This window comes from Bactrocera dorsalis, chromosome 2 (genome assembly GCF_023373825.1).
Source record: "Bactrocera dorsalis isolate Fly_Bdor chromosome 2, ASM2337382v1, whole genome shotgun sequence".
Lineage (NCBI taxonomy): Eukaryota > Metazoa > Arthropoda > Insecta > Diptera > Tephritidae > Bactrocera > Bactrocera dorsalis.
In genome coordinates, this window is record NC_064304.1 from 756,879 (window position 1) to 777,521 (window position 20,643).

At 35.7% G+C, this 20,643-nt stretch overlaps 3 protein-coding genes and 1 long non-coding RNA gene across 4 annotated transcripts; 2 read left to right on the forward strand and 2 right to left on the reverse strand.

The window, feature by feature from the left end:
* Positions 1-6: 6 nt before the first annotated feature.
* Positions 7-806, reverse strand: LOC125776251 (uncharacterized). The gene is made up of 3 exons (XR_007421542.1): positions 694-806; positions 203-493; positions 7-142 (listed from the first exon to the last, which is right to left on the reverse strand). It is a non-coding gene; the product is annotated as an uncharacterized LOC125776251 (long non-coding RNA).
* Positions 807-921: 115 nt separating this feature from the next.
* On the forward strand, positions 922-3,003 carry LOC105232527 (DNA primase large subunit). Its single transcript, XM_011214232.4, has 2 exons — positions 922-1,675; positions 1,739-3,003. The coding sequence occupies exons 1-2, from the start codon at positions 1,269-1,271 to the stop codon at positions 2,943-2,945; spliced, it is 1,614 nt and encodes a 537-aa protein (XP_011212534.2). The 5' UTR covers positions 922-1,268; the 3' UTR covers positions 2,946-3,003.
* A 95-nt stretch (positions 3,004-3,098) lies between these two features.
* LOC105232528 (probable ATP-dependent RNA helicase DDX43) lies at positions 3,099-5,766 on the reverse strand. Its single transcript, XM_011214233.4, has 6 exons — positions 5,039-5,766; positions 4,476-4,978; positions 4,018-4,408; positions 3,811-3,951; positions 3,648-3,748; positions 3,099-3,589 (listed from the first exon to the last, which is right to left on the reverse strand). The coding sequence occupies exons 1-6, from the start codon at positions 5,564-5,566 to the stop codon at positions 3,265-3,267; spliced, it is 1,989 nt and encodes a 662-aa protein (XP_011212535.2). The 5' UTR covers positions 5,567-5,766; the 3' UTR covers positions 3,099-3,264.
* Positions 5,767-10,436: 4,670 nt separating this feature from the next.
* LOC105232529 (F-box only protein 11) lies at positions 10,437-18,919 on the forward strand. The gene is made up of 9 exons (XM_011214235.4): positions 10,437-11,408; positions 11,461-11,982; positions 12,042-12,104; positions 12,185-13,080; positions 13,151-13,906; positions 14,079-14,259; positions 14,340-14,680; positions 15,312-16,045; positions 16,157-18,919. The coding sequence occupies exons 1-9, from the start codon at positions 11,315-11,317 to the stop codon at positions 16,284-16,286; spliced, it is 3,717 nt and encodes a 1,238-aa protein (XP_011212537.2). The 5' UTR covers positions 10,437-11,314; the 3' UTR covers positions 16,287-18,919.
* The last annotated feature ends 1,724 nt before the right edge of the window (positions 18,920-20,643 follow it).

The following is a 20,643-nucleotide window of genomic DNA, read 5'->3' on the forward strand; positions in this document are numbered from 1 at the left end:
TAATGGTCTTATCCAACTGAGCGTCAAATGTTTTCCAATCTGATCTATCTAACCAACGGAAGTCCCGCTGTTCTTCTGTATTAAATCTCTCATCTGATGACTTTTCAAATTTTAGATCGCATAGAAATTTTCTACCTTTGTGCTATTTAACGACAAATATGTGTTCTGAATGAAATACATATGTATGTAAGTAAGGACTTACCTCACGTAATTCCAATATGCACGAATTAAGAATACGCATTATTTTTATGGAAAATAATATTTTTGTTAAAATGATTTCAGACTAAAAGGCGCCAATTTCAAATGAATTCAATATTCTCACTTTCCTTTGTTTTTTAATTTCTTCTACGTCAAATTACTCGAAAGCTGTCAAATTAGAGGCGGTATTTTAACACAATTATAATTCTACGTTCTCTGCCTTATGCTTCATTTAGTCACCGACATGTCGCCCTTCCGTAGTGCCAAGGTAGTTGTTGTTGTCTTTTTATCACATCTGATCAATAAATATGAAAGTATAAAAGATTTTGCACACATCTAGATTTTCAGTTATAATTTTTTATAAAGGAAAATACCAAAACTAAATCTATATAATTAAAAATAGTATAACTTTTTATGAATAAGTTAGTTTAAGATTATTTTAAATAAGTTCAAGTTCATTTTTTAATTACTACAAAATATAATAGAATATATTACTATTAGCAACGCTGTGTTGGAGAGAAAAATAACAAGGTTGTGTTGATAGCCCAAAGACAACAATTTGTCGAAAGTAATTGAATCCATTATGTCATAATCTACCGTTAGCTTTTTTATTTTGTTTTTATGATTCAAAAATGAAAATTTTCCACAATTTCAACAGATAAAATAGATTTCAAAGAACACAAAATCATCAAAATGTAAACGGAAGAATGACGAGAAAAACAAAAAAAAAACTAACAAGTTTCCTATCGACACAACTTTCCATAATTGAATCATGTTTAGAAATAAACCATGAGTTTGTAAGTTTAAAAATACGTTTATTGTGTATACAAATGTGGTTATATTTGGCTATAAAGATACCAGGCAACAGTTATTGCCTGGTAGAAATGAGGAATACTGTTTGCACACAAAAGTCTCAGCTATGGTGACATTAAACTATGAGAATGTAAACAATCTCACTAACTGTCAAAATGCGCGCCCAATCTACAAACCTTTAATTACCGAGCGATTTTGGTTAATGTGAATATCGAATAGGATTGTATAAATATTATAAATAATAAGTTGTTATTGAAATGGATTTTCGCCGAAAAACGCGTGCACGAGTAGTTCGCAAACCACAGTACGAAAATCTAGAAATAAAGTACCCACATAATGTTGCACTTTACCGAACTCCACCGATTGAAGACATAAAAATTAACGAATTCGAAGACTTGGCTCTGGAACGACTGAAAGTACTACGCATTCTGGAGCAAGCAAATTCTAAAAACCTTCGTTTTTTATCAGATGAATGGAAAGAATCAGTCAATACGGAGCTGAATCGAGAAGGTCTTAGAGGTTACCTGCGGCTTTGTATGGGTAACAGCGTAAATCCGTCAACGGATAGTAACAAATATGAACAAGAATTGCAAGCAAGGCGACGTGATTATATTTCACATTTTATTCTGCGGTTGGCATACTGTCGCACTGAAGAACTGAAGCGGTGTGTATATTAAAAAAAATAGGAATAAAATAAAGCTAATTTTTAATATCTAATTTTAAACAGTTGGTTTCTGACGCGTGAAATGGAACTTTTCAAATATAAATTTTCATCAATGAGCAGCACTGACATCAAGCATTTTCTTGAATTGAATAAACTAGAGTATGTCCCACTGAACGATTCCCAAAAAGATTCAGTTAAAGATGGATTATACGAGAGTACCGTCGGTCAAAGTATATCCAAAATTGAAATGCTGGATTTTTACAAAGTACCTTTTACACAAGTTTTGGATTTAGTACGAACACGTCGATGTTATTTGAAAAATGGATTTGCATATGTAAACACACATGATTTTGTTTCAATTATAGCCGTCATTCAGCTCAATGAAATTGAACATGGTTTGCAATCTGCGCAAAAGCTAATACGAGAGGTGGAAGCAGATGAACGCATATTTCATTTACTGAAATCGTTACATACTTCATATACAGGTAAAGATTATGCCCTCAATAAAGAAGGGATTGTGTCACCTGAATCTTTGGACCAGCTTTCAAAAAAATCATTTCCAATATGCATGCGCGGTTGCCATGAATATCTGCGTACAAATCATCATCTTAAGCACGGCGGACGAATGCAGTATGGTCTTTTCCTTAAAGGAATTGGTGTTACTTTGGAGGATAGTCTGCGGTTTTTCCGAGAAGAATTTACCAAGAAAATCGATGCTGAACAATTTACGAAGCGTTACGAATATAACATATATCACAATTACGGCAAAAAGGGTTCAATGATCAGTTATACACCTTATTCATGCCTTAAGATAATCCAAGAAAACGCAGTCCAGGATGATTGTCGTGGATGTCCTTATAAAACAAATGACGCAAGTATGTTGAAAGTGAAACTTGCATCATATGGCTTGTCTTCGGCACATGTCCAAGAAGTCATGGGCTATGTATCAAAAGGCCATTATCAGCTTGCATGTGGAAAATATTTCCAGATAATGCATGATTCACCTGTAGAACTTGGAGTTCACCACCCGAATCAATATTTTGAAGAAAGTCAAAATGTGATGGGTAATCGATCCACTAAAAAATTAAGTAATACAAAACAAGCTAATAGGAATAGGCGTGGTGGCCCCGAAAATGCACAGGTTATGAACGCCGATGAAGATGATGAGCTCTGGAACACAGCTGAAACTCAAGAGAGTACTTACAACAGCATGCAAGCGGAAAAGAGTGCATGGAATGAAGACCTTGATCTTACACATATAGATTGTTAATAAGAATTGAAAAAATCAAAAATATATATATACACCAAACATCCATTATAACCATAATTATTATTTTATATTATCGATTCTAAATAGTCGTAATTGAAACAAAACTTATGCTTACCGTTAGATTTTATATAATTTTGCCTATTAAAAATCTAATTTTACTTCAGAAAAAGTAATTTTTATTAACGATAGCATCTCGATCACTTGCATACAATACAACATTGTATAAAAAATCAAATCAAAAAAGTCCACGTTTCAATTCATATAGAGGTATGTAAAAATTCAATAAAAATGATATTTTGTGCGAAAGTGATTAATTTGTTCAGTAGCGTCCGCCACCGTTACCACCACGAAAACCTCCATTGTATCCGCGACTTCCGGCTCCATTTCGATCACGGAAATTACATTGCGATAATTCGTTTGCACGCCGATCCTTCATCGATTTGAAACGGGCAGCCATTTCACGAAGTTCGGATGGAACATCTTGATCAGCTTCTTCCAGAATACTTATTAATTCCTTGGCAACACCCCAGTCACTACGAGTAATATAACTTATAGACGTTCCGGTGCGGCCAGCACGACCGGTTCGACCAACGCGGTGCACATATTCCTCAATGTTACGAGGAAAATCAAAATTGATCACATGTCTAAAATATTAAAGAACTTTAATTAAAGAAGTAGTCAATGCGAGTAAAAAATACTTACGTTATATCGTCGATATCTAATCCTCTGGAAGCAACATCTGTAGCAATTAATATCTTAATATATCCTGAGGTTATATCTGCAATCGCTTGCTCGCGATCAGACTATAAAACAGATAAATCATGGATTATTGGATGTAAATTAAAGAAATAAATATATCTAATACCTGTTCTCGGGAACCATGAATGGCGGCACACATATGTCCTTCAATTGTTAAATCGCTGGACAAATCATCAGCTCGCGTCTTCTTTCCACAAAATATTATAGCTTTATCATTTTTTTGCATATTTTTTAAAAAACTTTGAATCTATAGTAAAAAAAAAACGTTTTATATTAGTAAATGAATCCCGTATATGTAAATAGAATATCTTACGGCAAAATATTTATCCCCTTCGTCCATTATTTCGATAATTTGCTTAACTGTGTGTGTGGCTGCCAAATCTAGTGAACCCACGCATACTTGTATAGGATTACTCATGTAACTTTGTGCCAGGCGTCGAACTCCTGGGGGCCAGGTAGCGCTTGTCATAACTGTTTGCCTATCGGGGCGTATATCTAGCAACACTTTACGTATTTGTGGTTCAAAGCCCATATCTAACATACGGTCTGCTTCATCCAGTACCAAATAAGTAACACTAGACACATCAATGACATTGGCTTCGATTAAATCATTAAGGCGACCTGGAGTACAAATGATTATTTCAACACCACTTTGGACGTTGTTTATTTGATCACGGCGGTTCCCTCCGCCATATACACATACGCTAAAAGTATTCATAACGTTAAATTCGGAAACAAATTACTAAGAAAATTAGACTTTAAAATACTCACGCTTTCATGCCGCGGAATGAATATTTATGGACTTCTTTTTCAATCTGCAAAGCCAGTTCGCGTGTTGGCGCAAGGACCAGTACATTGGGTCCGCCGCGCTCTGAACGCGGTGTACTTTGGTACTCAGTATGAATCATGGCAGGCAACAAGAAAGCTAGTGTTTTACCGGTACCGGTTTGGGCAATACCGATCATATCCTCTCCTTTTAATAAAATTGGCCATGCTTGTGATTGAATGGGCGATGGTTTCGCAAACTTTTGTTTGTGTATTTCCTCTAACAAATCGGGATAAGCTGCAAAACACTGCTCAAACTTCCAAATCGGATTTGGAATATCTTCTGGAACGCCATCTTCCTTAAATACACGTGCGACTGTTATGTTATTGTTTTCCTTTCGTATACGTTGTGCGTCTTCGGTAGTTAAATTTGTAACTTCACAATCTTCTAAATAGAAATTTTTTGTCAAGGGGGGCAATTGTGCCCAACGTCTTGCACTTGCTTCTTTCTGAAATGTATATTGATCAATTAGTTTTAACTCTAATTACAGTTAATTAAATCTGCTTACCGATTTTTTCACCATAGCTTCCCAATCGATTGGAGCATCCTCATTCGGAATATCTTTATCATTTTTATTAATTATTTCCTCTTGTTGTTCTACGTTATACATGAAGTCGGTCTGTTTGCTATGACCATTACTATTGTTATTTCTTGAACTTGAATTCAACTGACGTTCTATATAATTATAAGCATCTTTTACATCTGCTTCATTTTGCCCTCCAATCGAGGCTGAGCCAGTTCTTTTATCCAGATCTATTCGCACATTGTAATTGTTTTGAATGCGTTGTATATTGGATCCTCCGCGACCTATAATCAGTCCAACGCAGTCATGTGGAATATTTATTTTTTCTCTGTAGTTTTGTACTTGAGAGGTTCGTTTTCTGGACGTCTCCGAGTATTGATGTTGATTTGAACTATTTCTCCGACCATTACTACCTGTGTTATAGTGATTATTTTGGTAACTTTTCCGAGTTTCGGGCGCTTTAACTACGTTTTGTGTCTCATCATCCCAGTTTTCTTCTCCCCAGTCCGACATATTATTTCTTTATATGAAGTAAACGCAACAACGATTTGTGTATTTAATTTTCAAGCGATTAGCAGATGACGTCTTTTGCTGACAACAAATTTTAGAATAAAACCAAGGATATCTCTGATAAAACTGTATATTTCCAAAAACGAAGGTAACGAAGTCACGAAGGATATGTTGTCTCAACCCTTATACCATGGTCACACTGTGAAATAATTGTAAATATACTATTTCTATTAGTGTGAGTTCACACGCAGAAACTTTCGCTGCGCAATATCGACAACTTCCTTTCTTGGAGTTGTCTGTTCCGTTCCCACATGCATTTCGAGTCAACCCATTTTAAGCATTCTCTTTCATTTGTTTTATTTTCATTTTAGGTACCTAATTTTTGCGGTATAATGATGATAAAATTTTAATATCCGAACATATTGTAAATGTATGAAGCCTACAAAAAATTGCGAAAGAATGAAAAATTGAAGCTTGTTTCCAGAACTATGTTATAAGCTGTTTTAACTTGACCGTCAACTTGTCATTCGACTTGAAAGAAAAAATTGTCCCTGCAAAACGCAGAGAACAGATTGCATAAATACATTAGGGGTATTCTCTTGCTCTTGCAAAACCCTTGCACGGTGCAAGAATTGCATATATTTCCTCCTGGTGCACCGGCACAACAACAAACACACGCAGAAAATTATTTGCAATGGTTGTAAAATATGTCAGACCAAAACCCATGTATATTTGCGTGCGATATCACGCAAAAATATAATTGTAACCCTGTTTTAGCCGCCATTTTAAATAAAAAATACTACGTGGTTAAATTGTTGAGAAAGGTAAGTTTTAAATAGATTTTATAATTTCTATTTGAATTTTAAAGATTTGTTACAGTTTTTTTTGTTAAAAATGTATGCAGAAGGTGCGCCAAATTACAACAGCCATACATAATAGTCATTCACAATAAATTGGCCGAATCAGCCGTTCATATATCACTAGATTCTGCAATGGGTGCTCTCGTGCCCTATATATTTATAGTATTTTTGCAATCTGCAATCTTGCCAGAGCAAGCGAATACCCTTATTTAAACATTTCCCGTTGTTTACCAACACTGCTAAATTTGTACTTCAATTTACTCTCGAGTGGACGAAAGCGCAAGTAAGAGAGAGAAAAGCTATCCACAATCAAGCTTATCGAAATATTAATAGAGGTATTCTCTTGCTCTTGCAAGATTGCAGAATCGAGTGATATATGAACGGCTGATTCGGTCAATTTATTGTGAATAACTATTGTGAATTGGCGCACCCACTGCATTCATTCTTAACAAAAAACTGTAATACCATGTTCAGACCGACACTTAATCACACGATTTCGTCTGTTGAGTGGGTTATCCTACTAATCTTATAAATTTATCAAGATTTCGCCATACAAAAATTACAGTTCCAAATCACTTCATTGAAATGATTTGAAACTGATCCACGCAAAATCTCTCTGTGCGACTCTGATTTTGCGCCATCTACTTGTCAGCATTGGAAATCTATTACATTATCACAGCTGATTTAGGCACTACAAAGGGGAAAAAATGTAAGCAAAGAAATTTTTTTTAAAGCAATGAATCTAATTTCACCTGAAAATCGACTTAACAAATGAAAATATGCGTCCACTATTTCTATTATATGGAAAATATTTGAAAAAAAGACGGCTTTTATTTGAAAATACTATGACAATCTTTTCTTTTGATAAACATTAAGCGATGTGACTTCAATGAAAGGCAATAACAGCTGTTTTTTGATCTTTCTAACGGCAGTGAGAACACTGTTGGGTTATGAAATGCTTAAATGTAATCTAATCTTTTAAATTTTCGCTCTGAACATGGTATAACAAATTCGTGCACTGTGCAAGGGATTTGCCAGTTTAATATATGTAAAAGTGAACAAGTCGCTTACATGTTTTCTAACAAATAACTTCCTAGCAGGGGGGTTATGGCAGTAGAAAAGTGTGAGTGTATTGCAACTTGAAAGCAATTTATTGGTCGTATAAGGTCTGGGTTACACATTACAGACAAATTTTACCATTGTGAATGGGTCATATGACAAATTTCTCTGAAGAATGAAAATAAAGCAGCAGTGGCAAATTACTGTCATATACTGACCCACTAAACACAAAACGACGACAGTCGACAAACGACAAACGAGAGTACGAAAGTGAAATGAAAACAAAACAACACAGCTGTCCATTTTGCGTGTACACAACGTTGTGGCCATACTAATACCTTGCACTTCAATGAAATTTTAATATTTTGTTCAAAGTTAAATTTTTTATGCAAAAAATAAGTAAATAGGTATATATTTTTGTTTTAAATTATCAATTGTTATTACAAATGATATAATAGAGCTATTTTATGCTTTTATTTGTAAAATAACGTCAAGTTTGTAAGAGCTGTGAATAATTTTACATTTTACATATTAGTGGCATCACCACTCTTCCTCATCTCTCTTCTTCCATTCTACTGTCGTTCTACTGTATTTGGCAAATAGGAGTTAGCGAGAATGACAACTGTCGGCCTACAGTCGTGTTTTCGTGTCGTCGTCAAAATAAGTGTCCATAAGAACGTGTGTAATATTTGACAGATGTCGTTTGTCGTCTGTCGTCGTTTTGTGTTCAGAGCATCAAAAATCCCTCATGCCCATGGTTTTGATATTGCGCATACCTGACTAACATGGCGCCAAAGCTGATCGTTGAAAAATTAGATTTTGATGGTGCATTAATTGACCCGCGATGTCTTCACGGCAGCAGGCTAGAAGTTTTCGCTAGATTAAAACAATTTCTAATTTTGCCAACGACATTGTAGTGTTGCCCTCACTATGTAAAATAGTAACGTTATTTTACAAACAGAAGCATATAACATGTCTGAAGTATTCAGATGAAAGTATCAGATGCAGTATTGAATTATGTTAGATAGAAAAAGGCGTGGCTGTATTCCGATTTCATACACTTTGATGTGTGTTATATACCAAATTTGGTTGATATCGGTCGAGAATGTCCCGAGATATGGATTTTCACATAAATGTGGGCGGTGACACTCCCATTTTCAAAATTTGTCACCTTCCCAAGTGTATAAATGATATTAGTTCGGTTTAAATTCGGGTGATATAGCTTCATTTGTTCGGAAGTTATATACATTACACTTATTAGGGCGAGGCCACGCCCACTTGTCAAAGATTTTCAAACCACAAATGTCCCTCTTTAATGTGATTCGTTGTGTCAAATTTTTTGAATTAATAGCGTTTAATGGGCGTGACAGTGGTCCGATAATGTCCTTCTACAATTCCAAACTTCTTATGGTGCAAAGGAATATGTACACAAAGTATCATCAAGATATCTTAATTTTTACTTAAGTTAGAACAGACGGAGACATACAGTCACCCGGATTTGAACTCATCCCGTGGCTTGTAGCTACAAGATTTCCCGGCAAGGCGATTGCATACCATAAGTGCTTTGGTAGTCTCGACTACGGACAACGTCCGGTGTGTTTTACGTGGGTACCTGCTGACGACAACCTTACTCCACGGCGCTCAAAAGCACAGCGGATCAAATCAATGCGTTGATCAGCGCCCTGAGAATGCTAAGCATTTTCAGTACCAATTGGCAGTGTGGAATGGACACACTAACCACCTTGGTCGGGTTCGAGGCCCATCTAAAACCTCTGCCGTGCTTTGGGTCCGGCACCCGATTGCAATGCAACTCTACATTCAACTGACAAAGTCAGTTCTTCCCGCGATTTGGGTTTCAACCACAACCACCACGTTACTCCCCGAGGGGCCAGTCCGCATGAGCAGGTTGGAGTTACCTCCAAGGGCTCCTGCTCCCCGTGGTACCAGAATTAAGTCTCCGGTCAGACCTCGTAGCCGAAACTACTACCAGTTGAGCTGGGGTTGGACCATATACATACATCACTTACACACACCAGTCATACAAAAAACTAAAAAACGCGCAAACGACCCTAACTGTTTGGTATTCCGGCTAGTGGAGATCACACCACTAACATCTAATCGTCCATCAGTCCAGCTAATCCCCATACTACCCAGATCCCTAATGTCCGAGTACATCGGGCACTCCGCAATTAAATGCGACAAGTTTTCTGAAACTACGGACAGTTCGACATGCTGCTTCCACCGGTGAGAGGAATACAGAGTGGAGCCCGTTTATTTCGCCACATTAGTCATCTCTATCTCTCTGCCGCCAAGGGATAAGTTCCTGAGCTTGGACAGGGACCTACGCCTAGTGAACGAGACGATGGTCGTTTTCGTGCGGTTGTTGTTCAATCCAACCCCAATGAAAAAATCGAATCCCCTTTGTACGATATCACAGAGAGTATCCACTAATTTGCAACTAGCTAAAATAGCAATGTAATCCGCATATCCTTGACAGCGGATCCCATTGTTAGTATGAATTACATAAATTTTTGTTCGATCGGTGCGAGCACAAGTGAGATTTACTGATTCATACGAATCCATGTTGGCGAAAATGTTTGATTTTTACGATCGGAGTGTGTCGTGCACTGGCTTTTGTACTTACAATTGCTTTTTTGGAAAATAAAAAGTGCCACAATTTAGTTTTAAATTTCGGCTATATTTGTGATAGTTAACCAGTAGTGTAACCGTTAGTGGGCTGGGATAAATTTAGAAAAATGCAAAAACTTAAAATAAAAAAAGTTCGATCAAATGCGATACATGTCCTTCTAAAATACCATAGTTATCACGATGAAAGGGTTTATTGGATAAATATTTTATATAAAATAATACATGCATAATACATTTTCATATAGCGTAGGCAATCTTAGACTGTTGACAGCTACAACTGTTGTGACAGTTCAAAGTTGTATACCGTTTTCGAAGAGCGCCGACTCTCTCTCAGCTCGTGTACGGACAAAATACTAGTGCGTGAAATTTTTCTGTGCCAATTAAACTAAAAATAAAACTATTTTAAGGAATAAAAACTAACTAAACTGAACTGTAATTTTTGTTGTAGTAATTTTAAAACATTAGTGAAGATTGCGTATTCTATAAAATATAAAAAATGGAGAACAAATTTATGTTTCAGTGGTCAATATAAATTTTACTAAGCTTGTAGGGAAAACCGATTGAAAAATCCTGTATAGAGGCGAACTGGCTTCAAATAATATAAGTATGAAAGAAATGGATGCAAATCCATCAGCTTGAATATGGTTGTACTACTTCGATAAGTGCTTGGCCGGGGTACAGCGTAAAATTCAATGTCTATTAAAACGAAAACAAAAGCGAAGGTACCGATGGTGGTAATATACAATAAAGAAGAAAAAGTGGAAGTGGAATTAACAGTGACTGCTGTCAGCTAAAAAATCCAAGTGGAAAAGGCGACTGCGATTACCGAAAATGGCGTTCTAATCGAGCTGGTCTAAACCCTTTCCCTTTGACTCGGTCGCAATTTGTAAGGATAAACTGAGAAATCGGCAGTGACTTAAAATAATGTGGATTGCTAAACGACTTATTAAAATTAAATAAAAAATGTGCTATATGTAGAATGAAACGAGTGTAGTGTACAAAAAAATAATATACATAAGTAAACTCAAACAAAGAAAATTGGTCTTGGGTTAATGTATTTGCACAAGTTCACTTATTTATTTGTAACTTGTGTATTAATTACATAGCATATTTAAAAAAAAAAAAAAATTGTAACAACTTTTATTACCAATTCAAAAATAATAATATAATTTATAAAAGAAAAATGCCCAGCGCTTCCTTTACATCGTCACGTTCATACGTGCGCCGTTCCCGTCGAAAAGGTGTCAATCGCATAGCTTTACCAAATCGTCCATCCGGTTAGTAGTGCAATAAAAGTAAAGGAAAAAATAATATAATGTTTTCTTTTAGGTAACATAATGGATCCTATGCAGCAAAACATTCCCGGACCAAGTTCTGCCTCACATTCTGGAGCAAATTCCAGTTCTAACGCCGGTTCATCTTCCCTTCAAAATAATGACAATATTACAAATTCAAATATTTCGCCTGCTCCACAAGACTCATCATCAATTCAAACAAATCCTCATTCGACATCATCAGTCGCATCATGTTCTTCTGGTGATACATCATCGCAATCAGCTGCAATTGTAGTGAGCACATCGTCAGCAGCAGCAGCAGCGTCAACAGCTGCTGGTGCAGTTTCATCAGAAATGTTTGTGGATGTGTCTGGGGCATCCTGTTCACAATCATCAAATTCAGGGCCTTCTACGTCCAGCGGTATTTCAGGTCCTTGCTCCTTTGGCGTAGTCAACTCAAAAAACATACTTGGAGCTTCTTGTTCTAATAATATAATAGGATCGTCAGGTTTTAATGCAGGAGGAGGTTTTGTGGGTGGTCATCTGGTGGATTCTGCATCGAGTAGTCCTTGTCCAGGTAATTATCGATTTGTAAAATATAAATCTGAACCTTATTGAAATGTATTTTTAATTTAGGTCCGTCAAGTAGTTCAAATCATAATAGTACCAATACTTCTAGTATTGTAAATCATACAAGCAGTAAGTACCAAAATAATTCAAAATAATTAATTTTAGTGGGAAAGATTAACTGATTATAATTTTTTTACTAACATTTGCAGATTGTAATTCACATTATTCAAATTCGGTATTGTGCAACTCCTTATCAAATGCAACTGCATCTACTTCTGCGTCTGCGACCAATAGTACACATCAATCACCATATGATCTTCGACGCAAAATGCCTGCTAATGGACATGAGCATTGGTGTAACACCAGCACTTCTGCTATTCTTTCATCTCCTCCTGCAATAGTTTCTACAGCCAGCAGCAGCAATATTGCAGCTCCAAACACCAACAATAGCAGCTCGCAATCAGTTTCCTGTGGCTCACCGCCTCATCTGGGAGGAAGTTGCAATCCCGCTTCCATCTCCGTTATGCCATCATCATCATCCTCATCATCAGCAATTGTGCATACGCCATTAACTAGTGCCACTTTTCCTGTAAATTCAACTACTACTGGTGCACTATTAGGCCCATCGCCTACAGTGCACAGTTCAATACCACAACAGCATTGCAGTGATCTTCCGATTGGCGGAATTGAAGACAATAATTTTATGTTACCAGCTCGCAAACGATCACGACGTTTGTATGCACAAACTGCAGAAGTGCCCTGCATGGCTGCCTGTACAGGCAGCAGCATGCTAACAGGTCCAACTGCAGCTCAATACTTGCAATACGAAATGCCCGACGAGGTCCTGCTCGCAATATTTTCGTATCTTCTAGAGCAGGATTTGTGTCGGTTGTCACTTGTTTGTAAACGTTTTAACACTATCGCTAACGATACCGAATTGTGGAAACGATTGTATCAGTCCGTGTTCGAATACGATATGCCACTATTTAATTCTGAACTATGTAAATTCGTCTTTGAAAAACCAGAAGAATCTGAGTTTACCAATCCATGGAAAGAGAGTTTCCGGCAACTTTACCGTGGCGTACACGTTCGTGCAGGTTTTCAGGTACCAATATTTTTTTCTTGCAAATTAAGATTGTTTATAATTTGTTAATTTTGTAACCTTACTTTTATAGGATAAAAAGTACCCCGGCCGTAGTATATTATTCTTCAATACAATACAAGGAGCATTGGACTATCCTGAAGAACGTGCCGCAGCTGCGGCCATTGCAAGTTCAAGCAGCTCAAATGCATCTGGAAGTATTGCTAATTCAAGCAATTGTGGTAGTAATGTTAGTGCAGTAGCGAACATTTATGAAGAAAATATACAACCCGCCGATCATCCAGGGCCACTTATCTTCTTACATGCTGGTCATTACAAAGGCGAATATTTGTATATAGAATCGGATGTAGCTTTGATTGGTGCAGCATCTGGAAATGTGGCCGAATCCGTCATATTAGAACGCGAAGCCGGTTCCACTATGATGTTTGTAGAAGGTGCCAAATATGCTTATGTTGGGTATTTGACGCTGAAGTTCTCCCCTGATGTCACATCCACAGTGTCTCATCATAAACATTATTGTTTGGATATTGGGGAGAATTGCTCACCAACAGTAGATAACTGCATTATACGTAGCTCATCGGTTGTGGGCGCAGCTGTTTGTGTTAGTGGTGTTAATGCTAATCCTGTCATACGCAACTGCGATATAAGCGATTGTGAGAATGTTGGTCTATATGTAACGGACTACGCTCAAGGAACTTATGAGCACAATGAAATAAGTCGCAATGCTTTGGCAGGAATATGGGTGAAGAACTTTGCCAGTCCTATTATGCGCGAGAATCATATTCATCATGGACGCGATGTAGGCATATTTACATTTGAAAATGGAATGGTGAGTATAAAGTAGAATTGTAAATAAATGCACACAATCGAAACATCACATACATAACTGAATTCCAGTCTTTGTCACATGAATACCACTTAAAAATTTTACTAAACTCACAACCTGTTTAGAAAATTATTGTAATGATAGTTCATAAATACTTATCGAATTTCCTTTATAGGGTTACTTTGAGAAAAACGATATACATAACAATCGCATTGCGGGTTTTGAGGTCAAAGCAGGTGCAAACCCTACTGTAGTCAAATGCGAGATTCATCATGGGCAAACCGGCGGAATTTATGTGCATGAGAATGGTTTGGGGCAGTTTATTGAGAATCGCATACATTCAAATAATTTTGCAGGTAAACAAAATAATCTATGTGGGCATGGATCATATATGTCATATAAATATTTAAATTAACATGGTTTTATTTTAAATTAGGCGTCTGGATAACTTCAAATAGTAATCCCACTATACGCAAGAATGAAATATATAATGGACATCAAGGAGGTGTATATATATTTGGAGAAGGTCGTGGTCTCATCGAACATAATAATATATATGGGAATGCTTTGGCTGGTATACAGATACGAACGAATAGTGATCCGATAGTGCGTCATAATAAAATCCATCACGGCCAACATGGGGGTATATACGTACATGAAAAGGGTCAAGGTCTTATTGAAGAAAACGAAGTGTATTCCAACACTCTGGCAGGTGTTTGGATAACAACAGGCAGTACTCCAGTTTTGCGCCGAAATCGCATACATTCTGGAAAACAGGTGAGTGACCCAGTTTAGTAAATAGTATATTACCATGCTTGGCTTTTTAAATGGTAAACTATAATATGGATAATTTAGACCAACAACACAATTTAACACTATAACCTCAAAATGATCAAATTTCCAGATATCATATTTGGTTAGATATATCGACATAAGACAACAGATATAGGTACTGCCCCCGAATCATTTCTATGTTCGTTAACACTTGTCAAAAAAGTAGTCCTTCAATTTTTAAGATATGGAAGCCATACATATTGAACGATCAAAGTCCAATCCTTTTATGAACAACTTGATTATTTGTAGGGTATCATAGCTACTTGACAACCGAAGTTACGTTTTTTCTGTTATCTTTCATTTTTGAAACTGAAGATTTAAAATTTATCATAATAGTTTATAGAAAATAGAATTAAAACGAATGAATACAGATCAGGGTAAACAAAACACTTATTCCGCACCGAATAAATTTCTTCCACATTCTCCACATTCCATTCATTTAAACCCCACTTCCTATAGCCCCGTCTAAATAATATTGTGTGTCCGTTCATGTTATTTTACGGCATACTAAATTTACTGTGTCATTTGGAACCTGAATCGAAATCGGCTTAATTCATAACCTGTCTTGTTGTAGGTGGGTGTATATTTCTATGATAATGGTCATGGAAAACTTGAGGACAACGACATCTTCAACCACCTGTACTCGGGTGTACAAATACGTACTGGCAGCAATCCCGTCATACGTGGAAACAAAATTTGGGGCGGACAAAACGGTGGTGTATTAGTTTACAATGGTGGTCTCGGTTTATTAGAGCAAAATGAAATATTTGATAATGCAATGGCTGGGGTGTGGATTAAAACTGATTCAAATCCGACATTGAAACGCAATAAGATATATGACGGACGCGATGGCGGCATTTGTATTTTCAATGGTGGCAAAGGTATCCTTGAAGAGAACGACATCTTCCGTAATACTCAGGCTGGTGTTCTCATCTCTACCCAATCTCATCCAATTTTGAGACGCAATCGTATTTACGATGGTCAGGCAGCTGGTGTCGAAATCACCAACAATGCAACTGCGACATTAGAGCATAATCAAATATTTAAAAATAAATTCGGTGGATTATGCTTAGCGAGCGGTGTTCAGCCCATTATACGCGGCAATAATATATTCAACAACGAAGACGAAGTCGAAAAGGCAGTCTCCGGAGGACAGTGTCTATACAAAATTAGCAGTTATACATCATTTCCAATGCATGACTTCTATCGTTGTCAAACATGTAATACTACTGACCGCAATGCGATTTGTGTCAATTGCATTAAGAATTGTCACGCAGGCCATGATGTGGAGTTCATACGACATGACCGGTAAGTTCAAATCGTGCAAAGCATTCAAATAGTTAGTGCTAACTTGTATGTATGTGTGTGTTTATTTATTATTGTAATTAATTGCAAACATTTCGTTTTTTAACTATTCAGCTTTTTTTGTGATTGCGGTGCTGGTACGCTTTCGAATCAATGTCAGTTGCAAGGCGAACCCACTCAGGATACGGATACTCTCTATGATTCAGCTGCTCCGATGGAATCTCATACTCTTATGGTGAATTAATATCTTTCAGCAATTAATAAATATCAATAATCTAATATAAATGAACTGGACTGAAAAAAATGAAGATTGATTCGAATTAACGAACTAGTAAGAGAGTTTAAGAAAGTCGGATGCCATTTCTTGACTTTTAATTTAATAGGCCATTCGACCCTATTGACGTTGATTGAAAAAGCTAGTATCCGAAAATGCTACAAGGTGCGCAGTCATTTTATGTCGGTATACATATATATAAACATTTAAAAATTATAGCATTTACCTAGATAATTGAGTTGGCCAGACATGTTCTACTAACCTCAAATTTATTGAGCTACAGATTGAAGCTAATAGAGATATCGAATCGGTTAGTTGGAATAGGTCAAGCAATCGTTCGAAAGGCTGATACAGGCTGATTTCTTGAAGGAAGTTGTGAGGAGCGATGCAACAGCTGCAAAAAGGGTTCTTAATGTTAACTGGTAGTAGTAGTACTTACCGATCCAAACGGGGTTAGATCGCCGAAAGAACAGCCCTTGGTCGGATGAAATCCGAGTCAATTCCGGTGCGTAGAATCAATGTTAACTGGTCTCACCAGGTGGTTGCGTTTTTAATTTCGAATTCCACTTTTTCATACTGACATAAAAGTTGGCGCACCTCGTAGCCCCAAGTACTCCTGCTCGGGACGGTAGTATACTTTTTTATATCAATTCAATGAGTGTCAATTGAATTAAATTTACAAACTTACTAATAATATGAAATAAGAACAATGAAATTTAGTTAAGCATAAACTCGAATCCCTTTTTTACGTGTTTTCTATATTTGTGTGTGTATTGTTTCATACACCGTCCTGTGTTTAATAAATTGGCAATTAAATCAGTCGTAAGGTAAACTCTTTGCTTTAAATATATATTAAGGACTCGTTTCAATTTTACTAATTTTACATTTTTAGTATATTGATTGACCATTTAGGAACGAGTCATCTTTTTTGGTGTTATGTTTTCGTAAATGTAAGAAACAACTTAAGTATAGAATATTTTCTAATTTTGTTACAATTTCGTTGTACAAATTGTATAGATTGTATATTACAAGTAAAAGTAGAAACTCTGGAAATAATTCCAACCTATATCTAAAAATTTAATCCGCGCTTTGGAAATCAAGGAATGTGCAATTAGAGACAATTAAGTGATCAACATTTAGGTTACTATAACGCTTATAATAGAAGTACATAATTCATATTCATCTTCGTTTCGGCATTCGTCTAGAGTAAAAACACACAAGCACCTAGTTGTATATCCTACACAAACACACATGCATATAGTGACATTACGAGAGTTATCGTACACATTTGATAATTTATAGATTGTCGAACATATTTAAAGTTTTTAATATATACCTATACAAAGCTTATATTTTTAATTGAAACATTTAGGCCATACAATATGAATGTATTACATAAATCCAGTGAACTTTTCCCAAATTGTTTGCAAATTCAACTTTTCGTAACACAAAGAATGCAAACAACCTCTTAAAAGTAATAAGCATGTAAACTGACATCATCTCATAAAGCATACATCAAATACATACATAAGTATATTTAGCAAAAAAATGTCCGTTCATGCAATCAAATGTATGTACAATGATCTTACGCTAGTTATTAAGTTATATAAGATATTTGTCTATATATTAACGGTATACGCATTATCACACTGCTTGCATTCAATATTACGTATTTCATAGAAGAAAGGTGTTATTTTGTTTCATTTGAACCTCAGTTTCGTCCAGTAGGTATCCACATATTTAATGTGTAGTAGCTGTAGTGTATGTGAAGCAATTTCTAAGTATTACAATAATTTTTAATTTTGCGAAATCAAAAATTTTTATACATTATATATACATATACATATGTATATTGTAGAAGATATTGTATGGATATTCAAAACCGTATGAGCAACTGCGGCTCTGCACAATTGTAATAAGTAACAAGTAAACATACATATTTGCATAGGCATATATAAGGAATGAGCAATATAATGTTACTCCCGGGGCTTAGCAGCGTAAACGCCAGAAAACTTTAAATAAAATGATAAATATTTTTTACTCTGCCCCAGCTATAGTTATAGTCAAAGTAATTAGTTAAGAATACATATATGTATGTACGTGTGCCAGATAAGACACAATAATATTATCTTTGATATGTAATGAAAAGTGACTACATGTCTGTAATGTTATCATCACTATTTTTATATACACATTTTTTAATTGTTTGTCTTTTTGTTGAGATGTTTTATAACTAAAAACACATTTTATGTGTATCCTTAAACGTATGCCTTTCATTTAATTTTTCACACCGAATGTAAATTCTATATTAAAATGATTTTTTATATGCTCCAGTGTGTCATTTAGGACTTAAGTAAAGTTAAATAGAATAGTAGTAGAATAAGCTGATATGTATGAAAACGCCATTCTGTATCATAATTATACGTACAAAAATATCCAAAGGCTGCATGCATAATAGTTTCATACACCAAGAAAATCCCACATATGTATGTATGTATGTATGTCATACGAACTTTTATCGAATCTGTGAACAAGATCTTTGCTTGTAAACAAACTGTCAAAATATAGTAGTATTTCTTTCATTGGAAAGCTATCATTCGAAAGTGTGAGTTCCATAACAAAATACTATTCAAGGTAATAGATAAATCAGAAAAGGGACGGAGCCGTAGAGCTATTGTTGGGAACATAACTACCATAACCACTGGCTTCAAATTTCCGCCGATTCAAAGTCTAAAATTATATAATATAAGTATATAATTAGCTTCTCTACGGGAGGGCCATCGTCCGAATCTATGGTGGACAGAAAAACTCAGCTTGTTAAGAGGAGTCAGTTGTGTTTTCGCCAAAATAAGAGATGCTGCCATATTTTAAAAGAGTTTTGAATGTTGTGAGACTGATCCTTATTGCTGTTGTAATGACATAGAGCATTCTTCCAATCCTTTTGGAGTTTTGGTTACACCGAGCTCACTTATATCAGAACGGTGAGACTGATTTATTTGGGACGAAATGACTCGTGAGAAACATACTCATATTGTTTTTTCTTTAAACCATACACAAATCAAAATTTAATTTACTTACTGAGCTCTAAAAATGTTAATTTTTTATGGTATGACCATTAAACTAAGCATAACACATCATGGTTGCAGTCTAGAGGATATAACATTAAGGATATCCTTATTGTACTCTCCAGAATGTTTCTTATCGTCCCCAATACTCATTTTCCTGCTTTTTTAGCGATATAATATTATCCTTTGTGTTAGTCTCTCATCATTTGCTATTTGCAAGAAAGGCGAAAGAGCTTTTCACTAGTATGTTCCGTTTAAAAGAAATATATGAAATTCAATTAGATTTAGCAACCGACCTACGAGTATTTTGTTTTATAGGAAAATATTCTTTCTCTTGCTAATTCGTGGAAGAAATGCTCTAATTTGAGTACAAGATGATTAATTGTGATTAATATTGATAGGACGTGAAATAACAAGTATGGCAACAGAGAAAAACTAATTTGGAAGAGCGAATTATCAACGAATACAAAATCCTTTTACATTTTTGTCCCACGGAACAAATGCCCCTGTCAGTAGATTCAAATGGTGTTCTCAATAAATGACATCGGATCGAGGCATTATTTTTTGGTAATGAAATGAGAGGACAATTGGTTTAGCAATGAATCACCGACAACATAACCAGTAACATTATATATTATATAAGTGTTTGAAAGAACAATTAACATACATACGTATATAAAAATACATTTGTACGTAATTACGTATTGACTATATGGAATATACATAGATATAATACATTAACATTAAAGTTTACTTAAAACCAATGAAAAATTAGTTTTTTTTAACAAGATAACATTGTGGAACTTTTAGTAAAGTGTATCTTCCGCAAAAGTTGAAAAAATGCGGACACCAAAAGTTTTTACCAAAAATTTGCTCCTTAACAGTTTTTTTCTAATAACATCACACTATGGTCGGAAACATCACTTTTCTTGGCCAAAACTATTAAAACTTAAAATAACGGAATTTTTAACTGGAATTTGAAGTTGCAGTATAATTTAAGTGTTTTTGTATAAAATAATTATTATTTTTTTTAAATTATCTTCTTCTTCTTCTTAATTGGCGTAGACACCGCTTACGCGATTATAGCCGAGTTAACAACCGCGCGCCAGTCGTTTCTTCTTTTCGCTACGTGGCGCCAATTGGATATTCCAAGCGAAGCCAGGTCCTTCTCCACTTGGTCCTTCCAACGGAGTGGAGGTCTTCCTCTTCCTCTGCTTCCCCCGGCGGGTACTGCGTCGAATACTTTCAGAGCTGGAGTGTTT